The 24,556-nt window shown below is 40.6% G+C and overlaps 1 protein-coding gene across 3 annotated transcripts in view; it reads left to right on the forward strand.

The window, feature by feature from the left end:
* SAMD12 (sterile alpha motif domain containing 12) overlaps positions 1-24,556 on the forward strand; it is a 169,383-nt gene that overhangs the window by 66,689 nt on the left and 78,138 nt on the right. For all 3 annotated transcript variants that reach the window (XM_040066988.1, XM_040066961.2, XM_040066977.2), the window contains exon 4: positions 17,026-17,166. In XM_040066988.1, coding sequence (XP_039922922.1) covers positions 17,026-17,166 — 141 coding nt within the window. The remainder of the gene's footprint in view (positions 1-17,025; positions 17,167-24,556) is intronic.

The following is a 24,556-nucleotide window of genomic DNA, read 5'->3' on the forward strand; positions in this document are numbered from 1 at the left end:
TGATGGTTTTATAATCCGCTCTTTCTGTTTTGAAGCACAACTGTCATAATATCCAAGCAGGTCCTATAAGAAACAGAAGAAGAATTATGTGGAAATAATTTGTACGTAACAGTTCATTAAAATGGAAGCAGTACAACATAAATGAGAGCGTGAATGCCTCAGTTATGTGTTACACTTTGTATGAGTTTACACTCATGTAGGTAAGTGTTGTCCTGGTTTTGGCTGGGATAAAGTTAATTTCCTTTTTCATCACTGGTACGTTGCTGTGATTTGGTTTCAGTGGGAGGGTAATGTTGGTAACACACAATATTTTGGTTGTTGCTTAGCAATGCTTGCCCAGAGTCAAGGACTTGGAGTGTCTCAAGCTCTGCCCCTGAGGGTTTGTACAAGAAGATGGGAGGGAGCATGGCCAGGACAACCATGAACTGGCCATAGGGATATTCCATATCATACAGAAACATCATGCCCATTATATAAACTGGGGAAACTGACCAGGAGGGGCCAGTTGCTGCTGGGGAATGAGGTGGGTGTCAGTCAGCGAGTGGTGAGCAACTGTACTGAGTATCACCTGTTGTCCTGGGTTTTATTTTTTCTTGTTACAATTATTATCATCAGTAGCAGTAGTAGTATATTTTGCTATGACTAGTATTATTATACTTTACTTTGTTTCAATTATTAAACCATTCCTGTCTCAACCTACAAGGCTTTTTCCTTCTCTCGTTCTTCTTGCCATCCCACAGGTGCTGAGCTGCCAGCTGGGGTTAGATCACCACAGCATACAGGAGCAACATTTTACTTTATCACACAATTAAAATTTCTTGTCTAAGAACATAGATTTCCCATTAACCCCTCCTGAGTCTGTCTCTCTCTCTCTCTTTTTAAAATCACTGCATTTCATAGTGCCTGTTTCATGTAACTGAGATGATCTGATACTGCATGTTGAAGTGCAGGTGTCTTGCTTTCAGAAGACTCTTTTTTGCATTGCAGAAGTCAGTCATAGCAAGAAACATTTCTATGTTAAGAGCCTGGTTAGCTGCTCTCTGAAAAAACATTTTCCTTGATTGTTCTGGGACTTGTTAAGGCAGATTTGAATTGATTCTCTTTTCTGGGCAAGGGTTCAGTGAATGGTTTTGCAAACTTGGGGAGTGCATTGAATGATTGACAGTCCCAAAATGCTGAAAATCCAGTGTGATCTCAGGAGATGCTTCTCTCTCTGTAGATGCAAATGTTCTTGTTGTCAGCATGTCTGTGGGTGTAAGTCAGGACCTTTATAAAGTCCCAGCAGTGTGGTACTTCTTAACCTCTTTCATCACCTTTCCAGATGATCAGAGTGGTGCTTTAAAGCTTGATGAAAATATCTGTGGTGAATCTAAAAACTTAAAGTGGGAAGTGGCAACGTTTCTTATTAACAGATTTGTACCATTCAGGAACACTGAGAGAACAAATCATTAGGAGCTGTCTTTGTATTGACCACTTTTTTGACAGCAGAGTAGTGTTCTTGTCTCTTACAGCAGTCCTGTAGCAGGTCTTCTGTTACCCAGCCACTCTGTAACAGGAGGAGGCTCTTAGCTAGCAAGGAGGAGATGCTTACCTCCTCTTTTCCAGTACTGCTGGGGAAGTTATTTTGTAGGTGTTCTGCGGAGTTGTAGGAAGGTGATTTACTTTGACCACATAGTGTTTACCCCAAGTCTAGAATGATGTCCCAATAATTACTGTGCTTAGGTAAAGACCAAAACCTGGTGCATATCTCTAGAAACAACAGATTTTTGTCAGTGTTCTTTTCCAGGATCTTTTATTGTCCTTGCTGTAAAGCTGTTCCTGTGGAGACTGTGCCAGTGCTCTAATTGTACTTGCGGGTGGGAGGAAGCCAATGGCATTTTTTCCATGTGTCCTGACAGTGCTTGAGAAACAGTACTGGCTTAGAGGTCAGGATTGCAGAAGACATTAAGGATGCTCCAAGAATTACAAGTGAACTGACATAGGCACACCCTACAACTATAATTAATGGTCCCTGTGGATCAGGCAGAATATATGTGTAAAAATCCTTGACAGCTCTTCTGACTTGTACAATGTGATATGCAGCATGTTGCCCTTCAGAAGTAATCCAAAATTGGACTTGACATTACTGCTTTTTGGGCTCTTTTTCACACATTGTCTCTTACAGGACTTCACAGAAGTAGCATTCCTTGAAGAAATGTGTTGCTTTCCTCAAACACAGTATCCCAGTCATTTACACCTCTTCTCTTTCTCCTTCTCATTTCTGGTGAAATATATTGGAAAATGTTGGAACAACTTGCTCATAAGACCTGAGACAAGGCCTAAAGCCTTATCATCAGAATCCTTAAAATGCCTAGAAGTGAAAATTAAATAAAATTGCCATAGTCATTAAAAGCTTTACTAGATATCTCTTTTCCATTGCTTTTCATAATTTTCACTGTTGAGAGAACCAAGTAATTTAAAAGTTTAGAACAGGTAAAAAACAGAAGAGGAAATACTTTCCAGCTGCTCTGGCTTGTGCCAATGGACACATAGAATTCACTAGGAAGGAGGTAATTTTTCTTTCCTCTCACCTCTGATTTCTGAGAAACCAGCTTATACTTTCACTTTTCAGTAAGAGTGAATGAATCCTGGAAGTCTTCTTGTCTTTTAAGATTGAACAAACCCTTATGCAGCAGATGTACTGTGTTAATAGAGCTGGCTGGGTTTTGACAAGAGAACTTCTGGCTCTGTAATGTTGCTGTGTTGATGTCAGTGATGTTTCTCAAACAGCATTTGACATTGAGGCTAATTAGAAAGCAATTACGACAACTTGTGCCCATGCTGCTAGGGGTTCTTACTTCTAAGGACAGGATGGCTGTGTTACGCCATCTGTGGGAAATAGCCCCCATTCCTGAAATATACCTGGAAGTTTCTGAGGAACTGTTAGGTGGTCCACGTCAGTACCATCATCATGAAATCTAAGGGATAATTTGGTAGTACAAACATCTGAGTCCCAGTGGCTAGACCTTGATGGCAGTAGTTAATTTAATGGGGTGGGCAGCAGTGGAGAATGGATGTTCTTGGAACCAGATGCAGTCTTCTTTTTCAGAATGGGCGACATCAGGTGAGGTTCAAAGGCCTGAAAAATCCTTCATGTTTTACAAGTCCGCCCTTCTAGCCTTTCTACTTACTGCATTTTCTGTAGAGAAATCCGATATCTGGGTGCTGCTACTGCTGAGGGATACTGCAGGTGGTGTACATGTGTATCTAAACAATTTTGAGGGAGTTTCCATGTAGGCAGGTATTTTTTCACCTGACTCCTGGTTTTGCACATTTCAGTTAGATACTTCAGTATAATTACTTAAGACTTTTGTATTCAGTACCTGCTAGTTGTGACTTTGCCAAGTCTGTTGAAGTTCAGGCCACCTGATTTGCTGCTCCGTACCTTCATGGAATAGAATCACAGTCACTGTGGTTAGAAGGGACCTCTGAGAGGGTCATTTTGTCCAACCTCCTGCTCAAAGCAGGGCCCACTAGAACAGATTGTCCAGGGCTGTGTCCCGTCTGTTGTATCTCCAAGAATGGAAACTCAGCAACTTTTCTGAACATTTGTTTCAGTGTTAAAGCACACTCAAAAAAGCTTCTTCATATTTAAATGGAATCTCCTTTGTTTCAGTTTGTGGCCATTATCTCTTTATTCCTTCTGTCAGGTGTTTACACATGTTGGAAAACTCCACCTGAGCCTTCTCTTCTCCTGGCTGAGCAATCTCAACTCTCTCAGCCTTTCCTTACCTTACAAATGCCCCAATCTATTAATCATCTTTGTGGTCTTTTGTTGGACTTGCTCCAGTATGTCTATGTTTCTCTTGTACTGGAGATTCTGGAACAGGATGAAGTATTCCAGATGTGGCCTCACCAGGGTCAAGCAGAAGCAAAGGATCACCTCCTCGGACCTGCTGGAAATGCTGTGTCCTACTGCAGCCCAGGAAACTGCTGACCTTTGCTGAAAGGGGACATTGCTGGCTTACATTCAGCTTGGTATTCACCAGGATCCCAGGTCTTGCTCACTGAATAACAAAAATGTTTCTTACATCATTATGAACAGATCTTATGTGATCTTATCCAGATCATTTAAGTAGAATGTGGCTGCTGAGAGCAGATACAATGGCCTGAGGCCATGACTGGGAGTACCCACGTCTTGCTGTATGTTGCAGGAAGAATCTTGGTTTGCCCATCTTCAAAGGTCATCAGAAAATTGCTTGGGAGCCGGCTGGAAATAACTTGATTTAGATCATCTTCTTATGCAACTGTGCCAAAGGATTTGTAATTGATACTTCGATCTATAGACAGCTGTGATCCTACATATCATCCAGCTGATTTAATTCAGGAGTATTGACACGAATTCATACTGTCAGTGCTCACATATAGCTTAACCAGGGAAGCTTTTTAGTTTGAGAAAACTGCAGAAAAGGACTTGTTCCAGTGGGAAGAAAACAGAAAAAAGCTGGTGAGGAAAACCAAATAAAATGTGTGTCGCAAAGATGACTCAAAGGAGAACATTACAAAGAAATATAAAGGAATTGAGTGAAGAGTATTTGCTGGATATCTGTATGTCTGGATATTTGATTTAGAATTTTAATTATACACTGGAAGATGAAGTAAATAATTTCATAATATCTGTTGTCACTTTTTTTTTTTGTTTGTAATGCTGCTATTCAGCTCTTGCTGTGTCAACATTGTTACTTTGTGGAGTTTCACAAGACATGCGTCTACAACCCAGGAAAGAGAGTTAAGCCTAATGTTTATTTATAACATAGAAACAAGAAATGGTCTTTTGTGCATAGCCAAGATAATATTTGAAACTAACCCTAAAATGATTTGGCTTTTGTATTGAAGACTGAGTGCAAGCTAATGAATGGAGATGATAAACAATTTAGTACTTGACTGAAGATTCAGTTTGGGGCTCAGTACTCAGAAAACATTCTCTAAACTCTTGTGGTTTAAGAAAGTTTTGCCAGGCTGAAAATGATGTTTTCTTCTCTGTTTTCTTTGTACATGTGTGTGTGTAAACCAGTGGAAAAATAATTTTGCATATTTTTGTTTGAACACTGAAATGAGTGAGAGCACCTTCATTCAGCCTGTCAGAATAGTCTCTCTCTGCATCAGTAAAGTATCTTGCTCTGCACTTAACCAGTGTGTCACTGGTTCCTAATGCATATTCTGTGGGTAAAAGCACTGTGCTTAAACAGTGTGACATCTGCTCACTGGGTGAGTGTTAGTCTGCAGTATTACTGTAGGAAATTTCCGTGATGATAGTTTCCAGTCTTTTCCTCTATATAAATTATTACAGGCAAATTGTTGATAGGGGTTATAATACATTCACTTGCCACAGTTGTTACTTTTTTCTTTAATCTGATTTTACTGGTTGATTAGTGTTTGTTCAACTCAGTGCTTCTTTAAAGAAAGACTTAAAGGTGGGTCATATCATGCATTCAAATGTGTTCTCTCCATATATTCTTTCTTAAAAACAAGGTGCAACTGAAGATTCATACATAATACAATGATTTAATGTTTGCTGTTCTCTCTGAAAGGAAAATTTTAATTTATAGTGGAAACAAACCCCACTGAAGCTATCAGGAAGGCAATATAATATAAAGCTAAAAAAACCACTGCATATTACCTGAGGTTTGGGAGTTTACTGGTACTTGTTTGATTTATATAAATTTCCTTTTCTTTCTTTTACTCTTTCCCCACACTTTTTTTTCCCAAGGCCTTTTCAAATGGTAGATCTCATGCAGAGATAAAGAGCCCTCGAGTACTGCTGCCTTCCTCTTGTACAGACCCCAACAACCTGAGTTCCTCTGAACAGTTTCTTCCAAACCTTCATTTCAAGACCACAGGGATTCTGAGAATCAGAATCATTTCGCTGCTAGGTGGCTCTGATTGTGAATTAACCTCGTTATTTAACTAGTGTTTCTTTTTAATTAGTTTGGGTTTACCTTGCAGCACTTTTTTCTTGTTTTGCCCCTTCCTGCTAAATCAAATCACATCAGAAATGGCAGAATTATTCTGCCATTTTAAAACGTTGGTGAGATTCCTCTCACAGGCAGCTCCAAGTATTGCAATAGTCACTGGAAGCCATCCACTAACCTTAGACTCAGCTGTAGCTAAAATTAGCCAACTTTGTTTTTGTTAATTAGTTGCTAAATTACAAGCTTTTGAAGAATAAGAGAGTATTTTGTCCCAAGCTCTTTTTCAGACATCTGCTGCTGAGCAGCCAGAGTGAATGACACACACAGATCCCATTATGCCTAACTCGGTATCTAGGTGTGATGCTCTGGATTGAAAAGTGAACTCCTAAATTATCATCCAGAATAGTCCCTTTTGTGGTTTTTGAAAAAGCCTGGAGGCACCTGAACATCCTGTTTCCCTTTTTATTTCAGCCATGAATTTACCTCAGTGCCTACCCAAAATTGTCCCAATCTGAGCAGAAAAGCAGAAGGGAAAAAAAGTCTGGCTTCCCCTTCAGCCTGAGGACTTTCAGATCCTGCTTTCATATCCCCCATATTGCCCCTGCCTGGGCAATTGGCCCGTTCCCTAGTAGGAAAGGGAGGGCTGGAGTGGGTTCTCTGTGTCTGGTCTTGGAAAGAGGCTGGCAGCTGACAGAGTTTGGAGCCCAAGCACCCTGCACAGAGATTGCCAAGTGCGTCACAGCGAGGTCCGTGCAGCCTCACCTCGGCCTGGAGCAGGAGCTGGGCCTGGGCGCGTTCTGCAGGGAGTTTGATGATGAGCTCGAGAGCTTCCCTCTCTTTGGAAGAGCTTCCTTGCTCCTAGCTATAGCAGTTATTTTTATAAAAAAGGTCACACCGTGTTTTCCTGCACTTTGTAATGGAAAACAAGCTTTTGTTTTTGCTTGGGAGAATGAGACCCAAGCGAGCCAGGAGCTGGACTGTACGTTCTGTTTGGGCCGCAGCGCTAGGCTGCAGCCTCTGGTAAGGCTCCTGCACATTAGTTTTGTATCATAATTATTAATACTATTGTTGAGCCAAATGCTTGGGGTATAGAATACAGAATTTTAAAAAATCAAGTCTAGATTCTGTTACAGGGATGAGTTGCGTGAAAACTAGGTACAGTAATTTGTTGCTTAGGTATCTGGGGTTTTTTTCTGATCCAAAATGACTGTCTCACAGTGTTTTACAGGTCAAGTGTAACAATTAAATAGAAGGAAGAGGGCAGCCAAATAAAATCCTTATGTCCCAATTCTCCTCACAGCTGCAGTAAATAAAGGCTGGAAGAAATGCAGAGGAGTTCTGCAAAGTTTGGTGTACTACCGAGCCAGCAGTGCAGCAACAGATTAGTGCCTGTAAGACGTTTAAGTGCATATAATTGAGTAGAGGTAACTTTTACAACAGGAAAATGATCTTTCCCTAGATTATAAAATGGGCAGCATAGACAGTAAGTTCAAGGCCTATCAAAGGTGATGTGTGCCACTTGATAGGTGCTAGGCTTCTAATTAAAGCCCCCAAGGTGAAATGCTAGAGCAAAACATGCATCTGGAGACATGTAGCTGGTTCCTCCTTCAGGTTAGGAGAGTTGAAGAAGTCTATAGTGCTTAACCTATGAGCATGTTGCTTTTAATTTTCCATTTTTATTAGTATGAATTATTAACTTCATGAATATTAACAAAAAACCTTTCTCAATTTCATTTTGTTAAAAAAAATGAAGTATTAAGCTGGCATGGGTGTGGAAGAAAGCATCACTGCAAGCTGCTTGGAGATAACAATGTGGAACAGGAGAGAGCTGGGGATACAGGCTGGGGAGTGTTTTAATACTGTATGTACCTCAGCATTGTGATATGAAATCTTCTTTTAATATTTAATAAAATTTTAATTTATTAATATTTTTCTTTTAAACAAAACAATGATCAGAAAATCTTATTAGAAAAGGTAAGTTCTCAGATTCTGTTGTCTTGGAGCTTTGATGGCCCACAAACCTTCTGCAATGCAGTACAGTAGGCTGTCTGCTCACATTCTGTTGGTCCTCCTTGCTTCCCACAAGTTTGGCATTAAAAGAAACTCAGAAAATGAATTAAATGTGTTTCGAATACTTCTTTGTGTAGGTTTTTGCCTAAATGCTGTGTGGCAGAGTAATCAGGAGGAAAAAGGGATGGCTTTCCCCAGCAGAATGAGTCAGATGGCCCCCAAGATCTCCTTCTGAGGTGTGACTGTGGTGGGTTGATCTTCACTTGACACCTGGTGCTCCCCGAAGTCTCTATCACTCCTCTCCTCAGCAAGGCGGGGGAAGAAAATAAGATGGAAAAAACCTTGTAGGCTGAGATACAGGCAGTTTACTGAAATAAAATGTGATGCTTAAGCAAAGGAAAAACTCCAAAGATTTTATTCTCTACATCCCATTAGGAAGTGATGTCTGGTGACTTCCTGGGAAGCAGTACTTCAGCATATGTAGTGGTTGCTCTGGAAGGCAAACACTGTAAAATAATGAATGTTCTCTCCTCCTCTTCCCATTTCTTAGCTTTTATATCTGAGCATATGTCATATGGTATGGAATATCACTTTGCTCAGCTTGTGTTAGCTGTCCTGGTTATGTCTTCTCCCAAACTTTTGCCCATCCCAAACCTGCTGGTGTGGGGAGGAGTGTTGGAAAGATAGCCTGGATGCTGTGGAGCACTGCTCAGCAGTAGCCAAAACACTGTTCTCAGTGGCTTCCCAGCTACTGCTACAAAGCACAGGCTCTGTGGGCTGCTGGGGGGAAAATGAGCTCTGCCTCAGCCTGACCCAGTGCTTGAAAACAATGAAAGATTTTGCTTATAAATGTGTGATTTCAGGGATTTCCCAGTTCCACTTGGGTTGGTCACTTCAATTAATGAGTGTTGGGGTCTTCTGGTGTGCATGTTTGTATGGTTATTTTTCTTGTGGTAATAAATGATCCCTTTTTTCTGCAAGAAATCTGATTTTTGTAAGCTCCACCATTAGGAGTTGCAGAAAATGTTCTTGTTTGAGACTTCAGTCAGTTCTAATGCTTTCCAAATTATCTTTCCCTTTCCTAATCTGTTCTGTGTAGAAGCTGTACATTATAATATATGAATGTATGTTTACTCCTTAATAAATTAACAAGACTCTAGCCAGCAAGAATGATCTAATGTGATTTTTTAAAAAATTAATAAAGAAATGGGATATATAGTGCATAATGTGTTGTGCAGGGAGAAACATTATATTAACTAGGAATTGAAGAATTGTGTGTCCTGCTGATGGTGAAAAAAATCAAATGTGTTGACAGATTCACTCACTCCATCATGAACAGGAAAGACCTTGAGGATGTTTTTTTGAATAAGGGGGCCATAAATCTAGCACACAGGTACCCACAAACAATAGTCCTAAGGTTTTTTCTTTAAAAATATGATGTGCAATATAATAAAAGCACATTATTATATGTCTGTATTATCTTTATATATAGCTGTAGATAATATATAATTTTGTATGTCCAGGAAGTAGGTTGGCAGATGTATACACAACAAACAATGTGGATTTATAGACTGCCTGCTAAAGGTATCCATTTATGTTTAATTTACTTTGTGGGTCCTATTGGGTCCTTCCTGAGAGCACTAAAAATGGTTGTCTCACATTTTACAGTACGCTTAAAAAGTACTATAATATGATTTGTGTCTGAATTTATATTTCAGAAGGGAATTCAAGTTATTACTATTTCCTCCTATTAAAATCATCAGGTGCTGAATATGTTCATCTGAAAAACAGAATCATCTAACAGTCTTTTACTCAAGACTTGTAAGAAATCAATATCGTTCCCATCAGTACAGTAAATTACCTACTGAACCACTTCCAGTAAACATGGTGCATAGTCTCTCATTAACCCCTTCCCTTCTCTGTATTAAGACTGATATTCTAATATCGTCTTAGAATGAAGATATTTTTGAATACAGCTGTAAATCATTTGACACTAGAGTAATTAATTCAAAATTTTATAACTAAGGCTCTTATGTATCTATAGCAGTTCTGTTTAAAACCTTTATTGATGATCTGGACAAAATCACTGAGGGCATTCTTGGTAAGTGTGCAGACAATACCAAGTTGTGTGGGAGTGTTGATCTGCTGGGGGGCAGGAAGGCTCTACAAAGAGATCTGAACAGGCTGGATTGATAGTCCAAGGTCAAATGTATGTTTCAACAAAGTGTAATGCCAGGTCCTGCACATGGGTCACAGCAGCCCTACCAGCGAAAATTTATATTGGATATTAGGAAAAATTTCTTCCCAAAAAGGTTTGTCAAGCACTGGAATAGGTTGCCTAGGGAGGTGGTGGAGTCACCATGCCTGGAGGTGTTTACAAGGTGTGTGGCTGTGCCTCTTAGGGCGCGGTTTAGCGGTGGTCTTGGCAGTGCTGGGTTAACGGTTGATCTGAGAGGTCTTTTCCAGCCTAAATGATTGTATGGTGTAAGGATGTGTGGTGCTCCCACACCAAGTATACAATTAAATACTTCCTTGGAAATGTGTGGGTAAGTCAAGGAGCAGGAATTGCTTGCATTATTTATGAGATGAGTTAGGATTTTCATCTTCAGTGTTAATTTTCAAGGTACCTGGACTCTTTTTAGCTACTTGGCCGGAAGTATCTACCAGGGGTAAATAAGCATACTTTTAAGTTGCAGTTCCTAAATTGTATATTCCAGATCCATGCTCTATTAACTCACTGTCTTTCAGTATTTTTACATGACTTCACCATTACCGCAGGTTTTTTCGTTTTGTTCAATGGCATAAATCCAACATGGTTGTGACTGGGCTGATGGACATGCTTGAGCCTGTGTAAGCCTCCAAGAGAGTGGCCTGGGGAGAAAGAGTTGGGGGTAGCTAGCTGGGAGACATCCTTGGGAAGAGGCAAGGAAAACTGAGTGTCAGAAAGATATCTCCTAACTTGAAATTTCAGAGACCATCACTGAACAGGAGATATATAGCTCACAGGACTGTAACAGAATTAAGAGAATAGAAAATGACAGGAGGTATGAGACGAAATATAGAGGAAATTGGGAAAGGCAGCACTAAGGTGAGAGCAAGTTACATCAAACTAAGTAATCTGAGTTTAAAAGCTTCGCAGATGCAACACTGACATCCTACTAAGTTTGTCAGAAACAAATTTAGAAACAAAGCCGTGTTTTCGTTGTTCCTGGTTTTATATTTGGTAATGCAGTTAAGTTAAAGATTCTGTTGAGTTATTTTTCTTTCATATTCTGTTCATGCTTCTGGTTCAGAAGTGTGGAGGAAGGACAGGATGGTGTGACCTGGGAGGGGTTTTATGGAAATAAAATTGTTTTATTGTAGATTTATTGGCAGAAGTAAAAATAGTAAATTTCCTCTTGTCAGAAGTATAAACAGACATGATGTTGAGACAAGGGCTGCAGATAATATTCAGAAAGTGCCTTTGTTTATATAGCTGCTTTTTCAAGTTTGATCAGACATTTATTGACCAGTATCACAGTGCTTTCTTTGAGAAACTCTGTTAACAGAGTGGATGTGTCATCCAGATCCAGCAAATAATGAATGAGAAGGAGACAGAGAATCATGTTTGATGGTGCTAACAAATAAAAGCATGTCCAAAGCTAATTTGATACATGAACAAACTGATACATGAGCCTTCCTATGCTTTCCTATGCTTTCACTGGAGACATACTGGGGTCATTGGCTTCTTCCTTTCATGTGTCTTACCATAAGGTAATTCCTATGGCCTCATGGAGGTTTACTGCTTTTGTTAACAGGATGAGAAAGTACAAAAATGCTGTCTCAGATGTTGGAGAACTTCATCAGCTGGAGATCTTTAATGTTCTTCAAGGTTAAATAGCCTTCTTTGCTCCTCCTGGTCTAAATCATTAGAAACTTGTTCCTTCTTCTTTATTTCTGTACCAGTATCCCTTGTGTCTCCTATCTATTTAAGCTGGTCCCCAGCTGATATTTGTTCATCACATCAGAAGTACCAGGCAGGTGCTAATAGCAATTTTGGGAGCTAATCTCCCAGACTGGCAGCTACCCTTGTGCAGGTAGATCAATAAGGTGTTTGCTGCTATGGTAAGTCTGATGAAAAATGAATCCATTTTTACTTTTAAAGCAAGTAAGTCGTCCCTGATTAGCGACATATTAGGAATCTGAAGGGGGACAAAGACGATGGTAATGCCAGCTGCAGTTTACCAAGAGTCTGCATTAGTCTTAGGGCTAAAATGATTAGTAAGACAAAACAGATCTAACTGCTTTTGCAAGAAAAGCTGTAGATTTGCCACAAGTCATTGATGACAAAGTGACTGATGTGTCTGGTTGACTAGTGATGAGACTGGGATGAGAAGGAGAGACTGGCTCTTAAATTCTCTTTGGAAAAGCAGAAAATGTAGGATTGTAGGAGATTTGATAGGTAATCCAGAGAAGCATCATGAAGTCATACCAAGTTTTCTCTGAAAATTGAATTGATTTCTGGTTTGTGCTGTTTCTTTTAAAATATATTTCTGAACTCAGCATCCTCAATTGTGTAATATCCATTTGTTCTCTTTTCAAATCAGTTCCCTAGTTTAATAGTTCTTCTCTTTGCCCTGTCTTCATCTCCCCTGACCGCCATCATGAGGCTATTCTCATTCTGCAGGGGACTATCCTTTTCCTTGCCTCCTCTCATAATTTTGCTGTTCCTCACTATGAAATCATAGCCTCTTTCTCTGCCCATTCTTGTTTGCATTCTTGCCTGAGTATATGATGAGAGTTTTATAATTGTGTCTCACTAGCACCTAAACGATGATATTTATGTCTGTGTCTCTGTCATGGAAATTTCTTATGTGGTATGTCCAAGGAGGCTTGCTTTTAAGCACTGCAGTCAAGAGAAGCCAACAATCAGCCTGTTTAAGCAAGAGAAAAGCTGTGATCAGACTATTTCAAGTAAACACAAAATCACCACATTTGAAAAACTGGAGAAGCATACTATTATCTATTAACTAAGAATGAAATGGCATTTGCAGCATTTAAGTATAAACTTGAAAATTTTTTCATCTTACATCATTTAGGGGCTTAGTGACTCTCATTTTCCCATTTTTTCAGGTTTTGAAGGTAAGTAAACTGAACATCTTTTCTTGATAATCAGATATACCTTTCATATTGTACTCAGAAGACAATGTCACCTGTCTTGGCCATATTTCACACCATCATTTGTTCCCACTAGTGGTTTATCATTTTCATCAGTTTTAAATTACTCAGTTTTCTTCAGGGTTTTGTATCAGATCAGCCTCTTACTAGCTATGTGTTCTTGTTTCCCTGTATTTCTTCAGTTCTTTCCCCATGTTAAATAAGCCATTTCTTACCTGTCCCTTTGTCTGCATCACAAGTGTTCTTTCAAGGCTTCTTGTGACGTGTCCCTCTGTGTCTGTGGACTGGCAGTTGGGGGAAGAGCAGCAGGATGTACCAGTGCAGGAAGGTCTGAGCATTTCTGATTAGGTAGAGCAGACTGTGCTGCCTTCCTTGCTCAAGGGCCAATGCCAGCCTCATTCAACTAATGCTTATACTCATGCTAATATTCTGTGGCATGCAGTGTTTCTCCCTCCATTCAAATTTTCATCTAATCCTGACTTGATTCAGTGAGATCTGCAGCAGCTAAGTCATATTAGAAAAAATTAGGCCATCGATCTATTATTAAGATGGAAAGTGTTTTATATTTTGTGTTTGCCCTCAGGGTGTCTCAGAGCATTCCATGGCTGATCTGCCCTGAGTATGAGTGGACTGTGCTTTAGGTGCTAAAAGATGTGTAAAATTACTGAGGGAGTTGTGGAGTTTTGTTTAAAACATTTGGTTTCCAGCCTTACAACTAGCCTGAACCAAGGCCTAGGTGTTTGTCACTGGGACCTTTATGGTTCTCTTAGTTTAGGTGCTTTTGAAAAAAAGTCCTGTTCTCTCCTAGGCAGGTAGTTCTATACCCAAGAGGTAGTGTCAGTCTGTAGTGCTGGGAAATTTTCCTGCAATGGTAGTTCAGTTTATTCTACTTGTGTCTTAGCAAAGATCAGTGTATACTCCTAGAAAATGTTACTTTTATCACATATTCTGCATTTGATAATATATTATATCTGTACTCTCTGAAAATTAAAAGTCTCCCCCCAATTTTTACTACATAGCTGTCTTTCTGTTTAACCATGTTGCTTGGTAAAGTGGCCATCTTTTGTGTAGCCTTAATAATTTCCTTTGTAAATCTTAGCTTTTTAAAAGAAAATAGATCCTTAGATCAAGATCCTTCTTGCAGTTATTTCACAGAATAATGTTGAAAGACACCTCTGGCAATCATCTACTCAAAGCAGGGACAAGTGCAGCTCAGCTCTTCCAAAGACAGAGAATCCACAAATTCTCTGGACAGTTGGTTTTGATGTTCAATAACAGAGTTCTTAGCACAAAATGATTACTCTTTCAGATATGCATAATACAGGAGGTAATAGAAAATCATTAGCTGATTGTCAGGATCTTGGCCTTAGTGTCTAATTGGCTTTAGTGACTGGTCCAGGCACTAAAAATATCTTTCCAAAGGCATGATTTAGTATCAGAATGAAAATTATTCCAGTTGTGGCTTGGATGTTGTTGTTCTAAGTGTTGAGGGGGAAGAAAGTATGGGGAGGATTGAATTTTCACATTCAGATCCCTTAGTGCATTCTTGAAATGCCACATTTAGATGTTTGCTTTCTCACCTCATCACTGCCTCAACATGTCACTTTGGATTTGGTGCAAGAAAGAGTTAATTTAAGGCAATTTGTGCAAGCTGCTACAGAGAGTATGAGTCAATAACATCGTGCTTTGAGCCTAAGTTGCTGAGGAACTTGCATGCCAAGAGTTGAAAAGAGACATCTCTGTTTTGTGCACACTCAACTTCCAAAGGCAGTAGCTGGGGTAGAAAAACTATTTCAGTATGAGCTAAGGAGTTGCTCAGAGGAAGGAAAGTGTAGTGACTTTATCTGTGGCCAAAAGGAGGTGGAGGGCACTGGATGAGATGCATGGCCTCTGTCTGTCCTTTCACATTACTGCTGCTGACTCCCTGCCCTAAGATAACACGTATGTTAGCATGTATCTTTAAACTGGTATCTTGTATTTTTTTTTGCTTTCAGTTTCTAATTTGACGTTACCAACCGTACTCATGAAGTGTTGTACATCCTTTATAAATTGCTTTAAGATGTTTCAGTGTGATAAGACAATGTAAAAATTGAAGTCATTATTGCTGCCTTTATCAGCAGGGGAATTGGGCAGCTGGCATTGATCTGCAAGAGACTTAATTTCCATAGTTTGTTATTACATTAACCCTTGGAATTCTTCTTGTTTGTGATTTCAAAGAAAGGTTTCCTAATCAAAAGGTTATGCTTTGTAGCATGTAGTGTTTGAGAGACACAAAAGGGCAGAAAATCTGTGAATACTGTTGTTTTTATCTGATCAATAACATTTTGCTTTATTAATACTGATATCTCAGTATTTTACATTGTGTCATATCAAGATCCTACGGAACTGCTTGTGAATGAAATCTAGTGAAAGGCATGTTTGTGAAAGGCATGCTGCTAACTCCTTGGTTTCGGGCAGATATTCTGTGTCCCTTTAAATTTTTGGCATTTATTTTAAGTTTTTAAATTAAAATAATTATAAAAATTCTCCTTGCTATTTTGTAAGGAAAGGGTTGAATAAGGGCCTTACCTTGCTGTTTTGAGTAACACTTTTTAATGAGCTAATTGTACCATTCATCCAAAAGCCACAGTAATGGTAACACAGGGTTTGCTGCGTTGCAGAGGGAATGACTTGCTCTTTGCTATCTTCTTCTGGTTTCAGAATAAGGCCTGAGAAGTCAAAGAAGGGACTTTTAACAATTAAAAAACAGAGGAGGTAAAAAGTTGAACCTGTTTAAAAAAGTGAACCAAACTTGTCATTTTCAAGGTAGTACCAATGTAGGCCCAGTTTGATTTGTTTTTATTGGCCAGGGCGCCTTTAGATAGCAAATGTATATAGTGGGAATCAAGAGTCAGTAGAGGGCTGCACAACACTCCTCCCAGTACTACCCCACGGCAGTGGGGAAGACCAAAGAAAGTAAGTTTTGGTTTCCTTCCTACGGTAAAATTCTGCTTGATGCTTTGGTTCTCTGCTTGGTTCAAACACTTCCTTACTGTTGGCTCAGCCAGTGTACAGCTTTGCTCCAGTTTATTTATAGCATAGCCATGCCCAAAAGATGGAGTCAGAGTTCCACTAGCAAAGTTGGGAGAACGTAGACTGATTGATTTTTTTTTAGCAGCTACAATCTGCCTGGGACTCTGTTTCAACATTAACCTAATAATAAATATAGGTCACAAACTGGGAGTAAATGCCTGCAGAGACCATGAGATCCTTATACTTGGGCAGAAGTCTTTTTATAGTTGGACAAAATATTTTTTGGGAATGATTTAGATATAATTGATAGAAATCTCTGGGGTCTGTTTTCCAATTTTGCTGTGATAGATTGATGTTAAGAGGGTTTTGGAAGGCTGAACCAAGAAGTCCAGAACCATCCTGGGAAATGGTGCTGCTAAACTACAGACATATCTGAATTGCAACAATATTCATCCTTGGTGTATCTTAAATTGATTTAATTTGTAAAACCCATGGTCATTGGTTTTCACTCATTTCTTAAGATGATATTTGAAAATAGGTGAGAGTCTATTTAGGCACCTTTGTCAGTTGTAGACTTACGGGTGTTGTCCTATCCATGAAAGACCAACTGGCCCTTAAGAACAGCAACTGGTTGTTTAAAATGGCACAAGATACCTGTTTTACCTGCCTGTATCTCACAAAGCACCAAAATAGTACGGAAAAACAACAGAAATGGGAGGAGTAGCACATAAATCTCTAACAGTAGGGGAGTACGTAACAGATGGAACCATATCTTCTCAGAATGAGGTATTTCAGGGCTGAGATTTTTTTTCTGTAGCAAATTATCGTGTCAGAGTGAGCCTATTGCACTAATGGAAGTCATTGGGTGATTTTTTTCTTTGGCTTTTGCTTCCAGGCCGTGCTTTGCTGAGACTTACTGACAAAAAGCTTGAACGAATGGGCATTGCCCAGGAAAGCCTGCGACAGCACATTCTGCAGCAAGTCCTTCAGCTGAAGGTGAGAGAAGAAGTCCGAAACCTCCAGCTGCTTACACAAGGTATGAGAAATAATTTTGATACAGACAGTTATTGAGATCAGATAGGAGAAGTTTGCCTGAGGGCATAGGAGGTGACTTGATGTTCTAGAGGAAATGATGCATGAAAATGTCTCATAGACTCCACATGCTTTCCAAGGGGGGAACAAAAGGTAAAATAATGCATAAATAAATAGAGATGTTCAGCTGCCTGTTTTGTGTGACGAATAGGCTCCATCTACAATTTGACGGTAGTCTTTCTTGTCTGCTTACTAAGATGAAAATAATTATGTATAAAGGGCACAGATGGAGGACCTGTCTTTAAAAGCATTGTCCATTTTGCGTTAATTGTTTACTTTCAGTGTTAGATAAAACATAGTGTTAGATAAACACGGTGTTGGTTTCTGTACCCATTTTATGGTAAGAGCTGTCTGTGGAAAATTACCTGTTAGACTGTTTTTTGCAGATGGCTGATTCCTTCTTCGTGTTGCAATAATTTTATTGACTTGAATAGAGTTACTTCTAATTTTTTGCTGCTAAGAAAATACAAAACTGGGGTCAATATGAAGTCTAGATTAAAAGACAGAGAAGAAGAAATAATTAAAAAGGTAATATATATTTTCCAAATGAGGTTTAGAAGTTTGATTATGACTTTTGTTGCTAGCTCTCTAGTAATGGCTGCAGTAGCATGGAAGAAAAGCAGTCATTGTGGCAATACTGCAAAGGAGCATTTAGATATCCTCTACTATAGATCTGCAGTACTTTCTCAATGTTAAATGTTGTTTGGTAGTCCAGTTGGATAGCATAAACCACATGCTTCTGTGGTGTTTTGGTTCAGTGCTTGTTGTATGTCACACTGTATGAAAAATCAGACTTCCTCAGCATATGCAGTGTATTTTTAACAAAATGTTGTTCATATATTACATTATGTTCCTAATTAAGCCTTGCTCACTGTGTTTGAGGGAAAATTCTGATTAGTTGAGTAAGCTGCACTTTACGTGAAAGAGCTGAAGCCTCAACTGATTTATTTCTTCAGGCTTGTTTCTTATGGATTGTGATGAGGAGTTTTAAGATTCCTTTGTTTTTCCATAAGCTGTTAATAGAAGCTCGCTTCATCTTGTTTCATATCCAAGGTAGTGCACATGCTGAAGCATGAATGTCTTCCCCAGATGTTTAGAACTCTTCTTTTTCCATTTATCCATTTTCCATCATTCCTACATCCTTTTCTCAGTGTTGGACAGGTTCTCTCTTTCACTGCATCTGAAATGTTACTTGAGAGTTTGATGGACTGTGAAGTTCTGGGCATCCAGCATCACTGTTATAGGCCTGCTTATGAAAGTTGGGATTTAATTGAGACGATGAAGACACATTAGCTATAAATTTGGATCAGTTGATCACTGCTGTCTAGGTATATTCCTGCACAGACTTTGGCTCTCTCTCTCTCATTTGGCTTTGAGTACTATGTATTTCCTGTGTTCTGTATTGTTTCTCTCTGGTTCCCCTCTGGACACATCCACTGGTGTATGACTTATCCTCAGTCAGGCAGCAGTGACTGCCATTCCAAGGAATTCAGGGCAGCACCTCTTGAGATTTATTCTTTTCCCATGTAGTTGAGGATACAAGTTTGGACTTTGGTGAGAGAATGAATAAACACATGCAGGACTGCGAAGGACAGATTAGCACTGGATGCATGGATGTGTGTTTAATGTAGTCTCTCTCTGCCGTGTAGGGGGGACGTTGTGTACTCTGATCCCGTAAAGGCAAGACATCGTGTGCTTTATGAAAGGCAGCACATGCTTGACAAAAAGCTGGAGGTCTGCAGCTCCAGCTATCTTCACCCACGGTGGTGTTGGCCATTATGCTGCCCTTCAGAGCCACTTCAATATATCCTTGGGGAAATGGCTCAGTATGAGAACTTCTGTCAAAGTAATTTATTTCTCTCTTTGCTGGGGTCTGTTACAATGTGGCCACGAGAGCCAGTACCCACCGCTGGTGGTACACTGGGTACAGTGGGTCAGCTCGGAGAGACAAAACACACTGCATTCAAAGCTATGGTTTTCAGGGTTGGGTGGCATGACCACCAGCCACAAGAGCTTGTGGTTGCCCTGTGTTCCAGAGCTAAGCTGGGAATGGCTGTGTGAGGGAGCAAGAGCTCTCTGTCCTTGTGGGGAATGAAACAGTGCCTCTAATCCAAACTGATATCAGTAAAACAATACAAATACCGTTTTAATAAACAAATCCGTGAATGGACCTGATGGAGTCTAAAACCTCTTGTCTGAAAGCCAATAATCTTCATGTGTTGTTGGTCCACTAAGGATAGTATGAAAGCAGGCATCTCCCAGGTGAATAAAAAGAGTGCTTAAGCAGATTCTTTCTTTTAAAAAGCTAGAGGAATCAAAACTCTGTTTACTTTCATCTTCTTAAATAGACCTGAAGTTATGGGCAGAACACAGTTTATAAGAACATTCCCCTGTGCAGCTAAGCAGTATTAATTGTATGATTCCAGGGTGAGGGGACAGTGAGTGACAGGATGACAGCAGTACTCCTGTCCCTTATCACCTTATTTATACCAAGCTGGAATGTGTGTCCATTCAAAGTGCTTGATGGAAGTACTGAAGTTAGATATTATTTCTTAAGCACAGTACAACCTGTAAAGTTCTTTGTATGTCAGTTGTTGTCCAAAACTGCTTCTGTCCCCTTTCCCAGTTTCTCCAAACCGTGTACACTCATATTCTTATTATGATTTATATGTTCCTAATCCAGGTTGTTACTGGAATAGCTTTCTGTAATTGTTTTTGTTTGTGTGTTTTGGAGAAAACTTTGAGAACATTTTTTCTCTGAAAAGCTGTTTCTGCCTTTTGGAAATTCCACTCACAAAGTCCAGTTCATGCTGTAGCCATTGCTATGCCATGCCTTACTGTTCTCCAAAAAGAGGATAAAAAAGCCCTCTGTGTCTCAGTGCACAGCTCAGGAGACTGTTAGGTGAAAGAAACTGTTAAAACCCATTTCTGTATTAATGTAGCACACAAGCTGGGTTGCAAGCAATGAGATCCTAATTCAGAACCCATTGATGTCAGCAAAAAGACTTCCACTGACTTCAGTACATACCCCAGTTGAAGCTGGATCGAACAGGGAAAGTTTTAAAAAAGCATTATATAAGTTACCAGATATTTTAAGTGGCTTTGTGTTCTGTTGTCTGCAGAGGAAGTTAACCTCATTTTTAAAACTCAATAGCATTCTTTTCTACTCCTGTTCAGAAAATGGCTTAAAACCATTTCATTCTTCTTCATTCAAGACGCACCATCTAGACTCTTAAAGCCAAAATCATACGTGATTGTGTAATTGAAGTCTTGTCTAGAGTTTGAGGAAGACTTTTCTTTTGAGCAAGAACTGCCTGATTGAGGCTATTATTGGTAGAAATGCTATTCCAGCCTCCACTAGGATAGAAGGGCACAGGCCCAACTACTGATCTGTGCTTTTTTCCCAGACTTAGGTATGTTGAGGAACTAATTTGACAAAATATCTTCCAATGTCTCTTGGGGAGAGCTGCACACTGTTGGAAACACCGTTATTATACTATTATCACTGTAAGCCTGAGTTGAAAGATCATTTTTTAATAAAAAGCCTTACATAACTACACAGAGAAGGAAGAAGTTATTCTGAGATTTTTCAGTATGAGCCCTGCTTTGGGCTAGCATAGAAGAGACTGTCCTCAAAGTGGTAGAACAGTGCTGTGTGTTTCTCAGCAAAGTATCCACAGACAGCAATCTGCTCATAAGGCTGATCGTGAGAAGCATTTTTTGATCAAATGATAACCTTTATTTAGGATGATGTTAGGCCCCCTTCTAAGTTCCTCTGTGAGTTTCATATAGAGCAAAGTGATACTTGAATATACTGCCAGGACAGTATTTCTCCTAGCAAAACATGTTAGAATAAAGCTTTGTGCTTCATTAAAAATCATCTCTGCAGTTGATACCTGTTAAAATTAGTTTTTCACTGAGTTTTCTGCTCATCCTGCACCTATTCTCAGTTACTGAGTTACTATGTGCCCATGCAAGTTGCATCTTCATCCAAATCAGGAGTGATGCATCCTAACAATAAAGAAATCAGACAAAAGATCCCATAAGGCGTTCCCGGACAAATGAGGAGCTCCTGGGCAAACTCAAACACAAAAAGGAAGCCTTACAGAGAGTGGAAGCAAGGACAGTCTAGGAGAAGTGCAGAGAAAGTGAGCAGCAGGAATCACGTTAGGAAAGCTCTGATAGAATTAAAGCTGACCAAAGATATCAGCAGCAATGGGAAAATCTTCTACAGGTACACCAGTGATAAAAGGAAGACTAGGATGAATATGAGTCTTCTCTGGGAGAAAATGGGAGATACAGTTACCCAGGACATGGAGAAAGCTGAGGTACTCAACAAGTTTTTTGCCTCAGTTTTCACTGGCAAGTTCTCCCAGACACAGAAGGCAAAGGCAAGGGCTGGGAGAATGAAGAACCAGTTGTAGGAGATCAGGATGAAGTATATCTAAGGAACCCAAAGGTGCACAAGTCTGTGGGACCTGATGCGGTGTACTCACAGGTCCCGAAGGACAGATGAAGTTGCTATGCCACTACCCATCATATTTGAGAAGTTGTGGCAGTCCAATCAAGTTCCAGTGATGGGAACCCTAAATTTTTAAAACTGACGAAAGGAGGACCGGGGAAACTACTGGCTGGTCAGTCTCACCTCTGTGCCCAGCAAGATCGTGGAGCAGATGTTAAGGGAACTTTTCTGTCTGACCATCCTTGGGCAGTCACACTCTTGCTACCAGAGATTTCAGTGCTGAAAGCAAAGCCCTTCCACAGTGGGTGGCTCCAAGCTGATGTGTGCACAGCTTGACTCCCTATGCACACACCACTCGCACTGGCAAGCAAGGTTTCCTTACCAGCTCAGCCCCGGGTTTCCAGTAGCAGAATCTCAGACCTCTGAATTCTTTAAATAGCTTTGTCATGGTACAGCTACAAAATAACAGCTCGAGCTGCTGCTTCAGAACAAAGGAAACCCTGGGATTTTGTATCCTTGTGGTCTAAGCTGTGGAGAGTCTGGACTCTTCCTGCTGAGTCACTGGCTCCTGCTGTGTCTCTGCGTGTCTGGTCACCTGGCTGGTGCCACAGGCCCCTGGGCCCTTTGCTGTGCAAAGGTTCGGTTCCAGTTCTCAGCCTCTTGCCTCAGGCTCCTGCCAGCCAGAGCTCAGTCTGCAGCTCTCACTGCAGCTGCTCACCAAGCTACCCATACTGAGTGTATTCCTTAACTCAGACCCTCCTGGAAACTATGCTAAGGCACATAGGAAGTAAGGAGGTGATTTGTGTCAGCCAACACAGCATCAATAAGGGCAAATTGTGCCTGACAAATTGGGTGGCCTTCTATGACGGGGTTGCAGGGCTAATGGGTGAGGAAAGAACTACTGGTATGATCGGAATTAGACTTGTGCAAAGCATTTGGGACGGTCCCACATGGCATCCTTTCCTTTAAATTGGAGAGACATGGTTTTGATGGATGGATTACTCAGTGGATAAGGAATTGGCTGGATGGTCACACTGAAAGAGATGTGGTCAATGGCTCGATGTCCCAAGTGGAGACAAGTGATGAGTGTCATTTGTCAGAGCTTGCCATTGGGACTGGCACTGTTAAACATTTTTGTCAGTGGTATGGACACTGGGATCCAGTGCACCCTCAGCAAGTTTGCCATAGACACCAAGCCGTGTGGTGCTGTTGACACTCTGAGGGAAGGGATGCCATCCAGAGGGGCCAAGGTCAGGGTGGAAAGGTGGAGCCTCATGATGTTCAGCAAGGCCAAGTGCAAGGTGCTGCACCTGGATTGGGACAATCCAAAGCATAAATACAGGTTGGGTGGAGCATGGATTGAAAGCAGCCCGGGGAAGAAGAACCCTTGGAGTGTTGGTTAATGAGATGCCCAGCATGAGGTGGCAATGAGCACTTGTGGCCCAGAAAGCCAAACGTGTCATGGGCTTCATCAAAAGCAGTGTGACCGGCAGGTCAAGGAAGGTGATTCTGTCCTCTGCTTTGCTCTCATGAGATCACACCTGGAGTGCTGCATCCAGCTCTGGGGCCCCAAAGAAGAAGGACATGGCCCTGTTAGAGTGAGTACAGAGGAGAACCATGAAGATGATCAGAGGGATGAAGCACCTTTTCTGTGGAGACAGGCTGTGAGAGTTGGGATTGCTCAGCCTGGAAAAGGCTCTGGAGAGACAAGACCTTACAGCAGCCTTCTATAGTACCTAAAGGTGACCTACAAGGGAGCTGGAGAGGGACTTTTCAAGAGTGAGGACAGGACAAGGAGTAGTGGCTTCAAACTGAAATAGGATAGGTTCAGATAGGATATAAGGAAGAAATTCTTTACTGTGAATGTGGTGAGGTACTGGAACAGGTTTCCCCGAGAAGCTGTGGCTGCCTCATCCCTGGAGATGTTAAATGCCTGATTGGAACCTGGTCTAGTGCAAGTTGTCCCTGCCTGTGTCAGGGGTGTTGGAAGCAGATGACCTTTATGGTCGCTTTGGACCCAAAATATTCTATGATTTTATAACTGAGCAAAGAACAAGTGAGTGAAGAACAAGTTGTGTTCTAGTGATGGATCATTCACTGGGTTTTAGAGGAACTTTGTAACAGAAAAATTGCCTTCAGTGCATGTGTGGTGAGTAAGTCAGGACCATGAAACCCTCCTTAACAGAAGTGTTTTACAAGGATTTTGGCAGTATTATCAGCCTGTTAGTACTAAAGGTGGGTTTGATGAAAATTTGGCATGGAGCCCTCCCAGTCTATCAGAAACATGATGCTACTTTCCTGTTTGCCCTATCTGCTTTGTCCATACGGATATTAAAGCTGGGAGGAACCTGAGCACTGTTGTACCAGGTTTCATCACTACATGTGAGATTTGTTGTCATTTTCCATAATCAAAACTTTAAAGTACTAGACTCAGTCGTATCTTCTGATTTCCCACATAATAAGACATTTGCTGCTGTGGTGGCTCCAGTACATAGCATGAATGATTTGGAGTTACACACCTGGCTGAAAAGGGAATTAGTGGTCAGAAATTTTGAGAATACAGGAACTTGCCAAGCACAAGCCTGGAAGGTCAATGAGTTAAGAGAAAGCAATTGCAGCTTGCTGTCCCGCTGCTGTAGACTTTGCATCCTGTGGTATCTGAACTGTTTTTGCCTCCTGTTCTTCATGTTCCTTGAAGAAATGTTGCTTGAGATCAGTACATTTCTTTGTTACCCCTGCAAAGAAGTACATTCTGTGTGCATTCTGAACTCAAGGTTTTGGCATCCAAGGAGTCTTGGTTTCATATACCTGTGGTGTTTCAAGGTCTGCAGCATTTGAAATCTTGACTGTCTTCTTACCAGACATCACTTAT

This window comes from Hirundo rustica, chromosome 1 (genome assembly GCF_015227805.2).
Source record: "Hirundo rustica isolate bHirRus1 chromosome 1, bHirRus1.pri.v3, whole genome shotgun sequence".
Taxonomy (NCBI): domain Eukaryota; kingdom Metazoa; phylum Chordata; class Aves; order Passeriformes; family Hirundinidae; genus Hirundo; species Hirundo rustica.